We start from the raw sequence: 8586 nt of genomic DNA on the forward strand, positions 1-8586 counted from the left end.
ATATATATATATATATATATATATATATATATATATAATATTTCTTTAACTTCTCCTGAATAAAATTTATGTGCATGCTATTTTCCCTGTTGGGGCCCCTTTGCTTATAGCTTCCTGCTTTTCCAACTAGGGTTGTAGCTTCGCGAGTAAGTAAGTAAGTAAGTAAGTAAGTAAGTAAGTAATAATAATAATAATAATAATAATAATAATAACTACCCCAGTATGAACTGCGGTTTATCGAATGTGTGGAAGATTTAATTACCTAACACAACAAAAGAGGATCACAAAATAATCGATCATTTAATTTTACAGGAACATATGTGTACATGACCGCACCCGTAACAACAGAGTACAGGGTTATCGAGGCTGCTAATAAGGAGTACACCATGTGCTTCTATCTTGGTGAAGAGTTCCAGAGCAATCCACCTACGCCTGTGGATCAAGATATCTTCATCCAAAATCGCCGGGAACTCGTTGTCCTCACAAGGTTTGTATTACGCATTCACCAAAATTCAGTACGCATGCTTGGTTTACGCAAGTGGCACGCACATGGTACGACTTTTTGTGTGTGGCTAATTTTCTACACTTCAAATTTCTTTCTAGACAGCTCAAACCCTTCACAGTCTCCTCTCTACACACCTCAAACCCTTCACAATCTCCTCTCTACACACCTTGAACCCTTCACAGACTCCTCTCTACACACATCAAACCCTTCACAGACTTTTCTACACACCTCAAACTCTTCACAGTCTCATCTCTACACACTTTAAACCCTTCACAGACTCCTCTCTACACACCTCAAACCCTTCACAGTCTCCTTCTACACACCTCAAACCCTTCACAGTCCCCTTCTACACACCTCAAACCCTTCACAGACTCCTCTCTACACACCTCAAACCCTTCACAGACTCCTCTCTACACACCTCAAACCCTTCACAGTCTCCTTCTACACACATCAAACCCTTCACAGAACTCCTCACGTTCATTCCTGAAGACTTTAATCACTGAGAAGCCGTAGTGCATTGCATAAACGAAAAGCATGCAAGTGAGATTTAATGTGCGTACGCTCATAACATAAAGTTTGCTGAATGTTTCTACATAATTTTTATTACAACTATTCAATGCTAATGGTGGTGAGGAAGATGTTAATGGTTATTGTGATCAATGTTTACTAATCACCAATATACAGTAGGTTGTGATAATTTCTTTAATGGGGTAAAATATCATAAGATTGTTGTGAGACTGCTGCTTATAACAATACCTCACCTAAATGCCGTGCAGGATATGCTTTCGTACTAGTGTTTGGAATCGAAATCTAAAACTAAGTCGACCTGAATATCCCAAGAGTGTTCGAAAGTTTCTAATAAAGTTAGCTAGATAATGAATTTTGTGATAAAATGTGACTTCACCAATCCTCAGTGAATTCTCAGCGGGTTTTCGATAGGAAACGAGTATTTTTGTACACACCTATCATTTGGTGACCCAATTGATAGTACCTCTTATCTATGCAATATGCCCTGGTAGTTGAATCAGTAGAACTTCAAAAGTTCAATGTTGCCGCAGATGTTTTTATGTTGATTAGGCTGACATGTCTTTTTATAGTTTTTGTATGAAATATCTGTTTTAATGTTATTAATGTTTTTGAAATATTTTATTTTAATTGTTCATTACATCTTATATCGTTTATTTATTTCCTCATTTCCTTTCCTCACTGGGCTATTTTTCCTTGTTGAAGCCCTTGGGTTTATAGCATTTTGCTTTTCCAACTAGGGTTGTAGCTTAGTTAATAATAATAATAATAATAATAATAATAATAATAATAATAATAATAATAATAATAATAATAATAATAATAATCTCGCATTCAAAGATGTGACACTATTCATTGTTGAATTTCAGAACCGTTGGCGGGTACTTTGGAAGCGAAGAGCACTGGCTGGAGGAAGCAGGGAAGCTAGCTGCTATAATCGTTAGCAATGGAGAACACGTAGCCCTTGATCACCAGTACTGGTAAGATATGAAAATAGTGCCACGTGTCCACTGATTAGTTTAGTTATAGGTAGTAGATTGGTCAGGGCACCAGCCACCCGTTCAAATACTACCGCTAGAGATTTATGGGATCCTTTGACTGGCCAGATAGTACTACATTGGGTCCTTTCCTCTGATTGCGGTTCACTTTCCCGTTGCCTACACATACACCGAATGGTTTGGCCTATTCTTTACATATTCTCCTCTGTCTTCATGCACATGATAACTCTGAGATTACCAAACAATTCTTCTTCACCCAAGGGGTTAACTACTGCAATGTAATTGTTCAGCGGCAACTTTCCTCTTAGTAAGGGTAGAAGAGACTCTTTAGTTATGGTAAGCAGCTCTTCTAGAAGGACTCTCCAAAATCAAACTATTGTTCTCTACTCTTGGGTAGTGCCATAGCCTCTGTACTATGGTCTTCCACCGTCTTGAGTTAGAGTTCTCTTGCTTCAGGGTACACTCGGGAACACTATTCTATCTAATTTCTCTTCCTCATGTTTTGTTAAAGTTTTTATAGTTTACGCAGGAAATATTTGTTTTAATGTTGTTACTGCTCTGAAAAGATTTTATCTTTCTTTCTTTCCTTTCCTCACTGGGCTATTTTTCCATGTTGGGACACCTGGGCTTATAGCATCATGCTTTTCCACCTTTGGTTGTAGATTAGTAAGTAGGTAAGTAAGTAATTAAGTAAGTAGTAATAATAATAATAATAATAATAACAACAACAACAACAACAACAACAACAACAATAATAATAATAATAATGATAATAATAATAATGGCGGCGATAGTGTTTAACCATTATTGTTCTGTCAATTTCGGCTAATGACAATGCCATGGCGTGATAAAAAACTGAATAATGTTTTGATGTTTGGGGTCTAATCATCTTGGTCTTTTACTCTTTTCAGAGATATTATTATTATTATTATTATTATTATTATTATTATTATTATTATTATTATTATTATTATTACCTTAGTTGGAAAAGTAGAAGGCTATAAGCCCATGGGCTCCAGCAGGGTGAAATAGCCCAGCGAGAAAAGGAAATAAGGAAATGAATAAACTACAAGAGAGGTAATGGATAATAGAAAGTATTTTAAGAACAGCAATAACATTAAAACAGAGCTTTCATACATTAAAAGAAAAAACAAGAGGAAGATATATAAGATAGAAAAGTTTGCTTGAGATAAGTACAGTAGTAAGATAGTATAAGGTCGAGCTTGTGCCATAAGCAGCATATAATAGTAATATGCACCAAAATTATTTGATTTGGAGTAATACAATTTCCATATATAAAAGGAGACTGAATAGCTACTTGGTATAAAGCAGATAAATAAAATTGAACTGTCTGGAAAGTCCTTTCCTGGAGGGTTTGATGAAGGTTAAACCAAGGAAAATATGCTAATACACATCCATTTCAAGTTCAAATTAGCATTCACAAGCCTAAAATGTGAATGTGAACCTTTCAATACTTAACAGAGTAGGGCGATATATTAAATTACATATAGGCTTAATACCGGAAACAAGTTTACCTGACTTTTAATAATAATAATAATAATAATAATAATAATAATAATAATAATAATAATAATAATAATAATAATAATAATAATAATAATATCATATTGAGCCTGTTATACTGTTATCACCTGTTTCGTATGCCTTTTTTTCCGAATATTTTTCGTAACTGAAATCTGAAAAGGCATACAATTATTACTTTTACACGAGACAAGATTAGTGCCATAATAGCTCCATTGGCGACAAAGACCATTAATTCTCATTATTTGTTCACTATAAAGTTTACTTTTAGACTCAGCAGCAACAAAATCTCTGGAATTCCAAGTAGATTAAAAGTAGGCCTATATGCCAAGTAATGATAAAAGGAATTCTTCTGTATTCTACATTCCAGGGCTGGTTACGACGCCCCACTCAAGTTCTGGGGTCGACGCAATGAAGTCTGGTTCTTGAAGTATTCATAGACGCACTTCCAATCAAGACCGCCCAAAGAGAACAAGGTTCAATGGGAAAATGTTAACCAATCACATGAAAAAAAAAATCGTAAATTCAAAATTCCTGATGTGGTACTGTGTCAAATTTTGATCCAAAGTTTATTACAGATTTGAAAATATATTACCTCTGAATAAAAGCAACATTTGTGATCTTTCATTAACCTGATTTTGAAAAATATATGAGGAAACGGGAAGCTCATAACAATATTTACGACCATTTTGACTAGCCTACCTGATTATAAAAGACGTGTAATATTCTGCGTTAATTGTCAAATCTACGTAACTGAAGCAATAGAAAGTTTTCAACTTCTTCGGATGTCTGGTGGGAGCCGCATATTTGACAGCTCTAGAGGGGAGTCTAAACCTAGGTATAAAACCTACAGTTTAACTTTCGCAGCGACTCCCCAGCCCTTGCTGCACTCGCTTTGAACATTCTACCTTCTTTCACGCTTTATTTCTTTTACTTTACAATCTAAAATTTTTGCCTTATTCAACTGCGCGTTTCCTCTGAATGTTCCTCCGGGTCTCATATTCATTAACCAAAACTAAGATATTTAATTAATGTATCTTCAAGTCTGTGCGTGTGTATGCATGGATGAGGGTAGGGGAAGATACACATGCTCATTTACTTGAGCAGTTATTACTATCGTTGTTGTTGTTATTTGCTCTCACCAGGATTTCAATATATATATATATATATATATATATATATATATATATATATATATATATATATATATATATATATATATATATATATATATATATATATATATATATATAGAAGTAATCTTAAGAATAGGTTTCAGTTCCAATTCAAAATTAAGTGATACTTATCAGGTTTTTGGTAACGTCCCTGCTCGACTGGGGTTCGAGACTGATTAAACTCAATATTTTTTTTTTTTTTTTTTTTTTTTTGTAACCTCATCATCCTTGTGAGCTAAGGATGGGGTGGGCTTTGGGGGGCATTACCTGGCCCTAGCTTGGGTAGACATGGGCTTGGGCGCTGATCTTATGTATAATATGGCCAGTTTCTAGGGAATTTTCACTGTCCCTTGCCTCTATCATTCATGAGTGACCTTTAAACCTTTATACGTCATCTGGGCAAGCGCAACCAGCACACCGCCACAGAGGAGCCCCGCATCAGTAACCACGAACTTCACTAATAAACAGCTGGTTTCACATTATTGGAGCTAAAATGTATGTCTACTTGAACTTTCATACATGCGGCCCCAAGACTATACAACAAGCTCCAACTAGGCCCCGAAATACTGAAGATATTAAGGCTTTCGAGAAAAAAAACTGAAGACTCTTTTTACTCTAAGTACTTCCATAATGTGAATTTGACAATCAACATGGAATAGGCTGTGTGTTGCTCTCACTATTAAGAATCTATATGACAATAAGGTTCCCCTGTGAGATAAGGCAAGGCAAACAGCCCTTAAAGTAAGGTAAATAAAGTAAAATTAAGTCACAACCCGGGTTGTTACCTGTGTACGCTTTCATATAAAAGTGTATAAATAGAGTAGTTGGTGCGTTTCAACACGATAGTTCCTAATGAAACAACAGACGATATTATAGAGACGCATCACACAGTTAAAACCACATTACTTACATTTGCGTGGAGAAAAAAAAAGCGAAAACTGTTTATCCATATAACAATATTTAGTTCACTCTCTGTCAATCTTATGGACAGCTTCTGATTATCCAATCTTCCTGTCTTCATCTTACAGCGAGAGCGAACAACATCAGGAAACAATGCTGAAGTTCGGGTAGATTGGTAGAATATTTATTTTTAACAAATGAACTGTAGAATATATTCTCCGTGCTACGAATTTTCCCATTTAGTAAAAAATATCTAATGCTATTGAAAACTGGTTCGTAATTGGAAATAACAATTAAGAATAAAGTTAAATTTTGGGTAAAAGTGTTAACAGACTTTAGATACTGATTTGACTTTTCAAATTCACCCAGTGACTATCTTAAGTGCGAAACGAATGGAACTTAAACAGTGCGTGAGATTTATATTTTTCGCCACAACTTTGCTACCATATCCTGGTAAGTTACTTATGAAGTTGTTTTATTGTTAATGTTGGGTAACATCACGAAAAAGACCCAAGACTGCCACAGTGGGCCATTTGGCATTCCTTTGATCCCTTTAACATCCTTCACATCCACCAAGAATGCCATGAATAGGTACTGTGTGTTGTCACAAATCATAGACCTATGGTTGCAAATGTAATCCTGCATTTTCCTCCGGAAAGAGACATTCGTTTACACATTTGCCTTTCATAACATCCGTCTAAGGATAATATTTAATAATCAACTCGTGCATTATCCTCTCTGGATGATTACCAGTTTTGGACATAACCCTCGTATATAGGCTACGCGTTGTTACTGTTAGCTATTCTCTCTAACTTTCATTAAGTTGCTCAACACGTTTCTCTTTATCTTGTTTCCTTCCCAGTGATCATAGAGAATATCTATTACTTACAATAGACATTCATTCTTCCTCAATTCCTTATCCTTTATATCTTACTATGACGTCATATTGGCGGGAAAACGCGTGGTCAGGATTTCGTGAAATCTTTAAACATTCAAGTTTGAAATGAACGACATTCAAATGAGAATTAATTCTGGTCAGGAGCTTACGACCCAACGTAAACCCAATGAAAAGTATGATATATTCTGAAAAAAATAAATAAATTCAAGTCTTTGCTAAAGATGTAATGTATTTCTATTCTGGTAAAGAGAAAATGAGCATAGTCTAGCCACGCATGTATAGACAGACAAGACAGTATAGCTGTTGCATAGCTAGTATGTGAAACGGTACCAGCTTTCCATTTATTTCCGTTTTAAATACAGTTTCCAATCGCATCTCTCAGCTGATTACCATTTACATGTGCAAAAGATCATGAGATTTCCATATCAGATATTCGATGATACAGATACCAAAGAAATTATCTATAGATCAATGATAGTATCGAAAGACAGTTTAATTTCCTCATGGTTTCAATTAGCCGTATATATGCTATCACTTTTTTTTTCAATTAGAGGAGGCTATTAGGTATACAATTAAGTTTTTCCCTGATGAAATTTATATGATATTCAATGTATTTATCAGTATTGCAAGTGATGATATCAAATTATGTTTGATGTAAAGATCCGTCTCTATATGAACCGTAGACCAAGTGGAACATGAACATCTTCCTATCCCTATCTGATAACAATATATCTTGAGTCTGCAAATGGAAGCTCCTCTACTGTCCGATGGTAAAACCACATTCTAATAATAATAATAATAATAATAATAATAATAATAATAATAATAATAATAATAATAATAATCATCATCATCATCATCATATTGAACCCCCTACACACATCTTGCGTATCGTTCGCCTCTATCTTGCACATAAACTTCCGTTACCTTTGCCAACTTCGTTGCGAAGGTTGTTTTGATTGGCGGGTATTTTGTGTCTCTCTGTGTGTTTGTGATTCGCATAACTCAGAAATTATTTGACCGAATCTCATGAAATTTGGTGGGATGATTAGCCGTGACCCAAGGACAATTTGATTAGATTTTGAGAGTGATTGAGTCTATGGTCAAGGTCACAGAAATGTCTAAAACATTTTTGCTATATCGAGGTCAATTTTTATCCGATTTGCATGAAACTAGTGCCAAAATGTGTACAATTCAATTGCCTATCTTAAAATATACAACATAATGTAGGCGAAGGTATGTGCCTGTTCTAGGTTTAAATGTTTTCCAAGTTACATATAGAACCCATTCTAGGCTTTTGTCTACTCCTGGCGCAAATAACTGTTGAGTTTTAATTTCTTCCCACCAACCTATTATCTGAATGCAGCTGAATCCCCTCGAAATATTCTTATCCCTCCTTTCATCAAGGATAACCTTTTACAATTTACAGTGTATGTATCTCCACATATATCACTGAACACTGCTAAATAGCTTATCACATTAGTTTCAACATTTTTCTTCCTTCTCCATTCAACATTCACAATTCACTTCCATAATGCCTCAATCCCCTTATACATTTCACAGGCAATTCAACTCCCTTACGATTGTTTTGCACACATTGTGCTATATTTTTTATCTCACCTATTTTGTAACTCGTCTCTTACACCATAGGTGTCAATGACCTTAGTTGTCAGGATGCCAGAAACCTTCAAATCAATCAATCAATCTCTTATCCCTGAAGCTTTGATTTGTAAGATATTGATTCCAAAGAAACCATTCAAGCATTGATTTGAAGCCTCTTCTTGGAACTCTCATTGGAATTAATGTATTTTAGATTCAAGCTTCAACTCCATTCTGCCTACACCTTCCAAATTGCTGCCTAGCTTGTATTTCACTAACATTGTAAAAAACCCTTTCGTAAAAACCTCTAATCACTCAATAACCCACCATATATACCACACATCCTCATCGCTTCACATTACCTCTCTATCAAATCTGTTATTAGTTATCTCTAAATCCACGTATGACAGATACAAGATTTTACGCTATACTTGAAAAAAATTC

The 8586-nt window shown here is 35.0% G+C and overlaps 1 protein-coding gene across 1 annotated transcript in view; it reads left to right on the forward strand.

Annotated features, from left to right (window-relative positions):
- The window catches only part of LOC137623847 (heme-binding protein 1-like), a 6460-nt gene extending 2400 nt beyond the window's left edge, over window positions 1-4060 (forward strand). The window contains exons 5-7 of the mRNA XM_068354655.1: window positions 313-487; window positions 1900-2010; window positions 3941-4060. Coding sequence (XP_068210756.1) covers window positions 313-487; window positions 1900-2010; window positions 3941-4010 — 356 coding nt within the window. The 3' untranslated portion in view covers window positions 4011-4060. The remainder of the gene's footprint in view (window positions 1-312; window positions 488-1899; window positions 2011-3940) is intronic.
- The last annotated feature ends 4526 nt before the right edge of the window (window positions 4061-8586 follow it).

The sequence above is a fragment of the Palaemon carinicauda genome, chromosome 30, assembly GCF_036898095.1.
Source record: "Palaemon carinicauda isolate YSFRI2023 chromosome 30, ASM3689809v2, whole genome shotgun sequence".
Taxonomy (NCBI): Eukaryota; Metazoa; Arthropoda; class Malacostraca; order Decapoda; family Palaemonidae; genus Palaemon; species Palaemon carinicauda.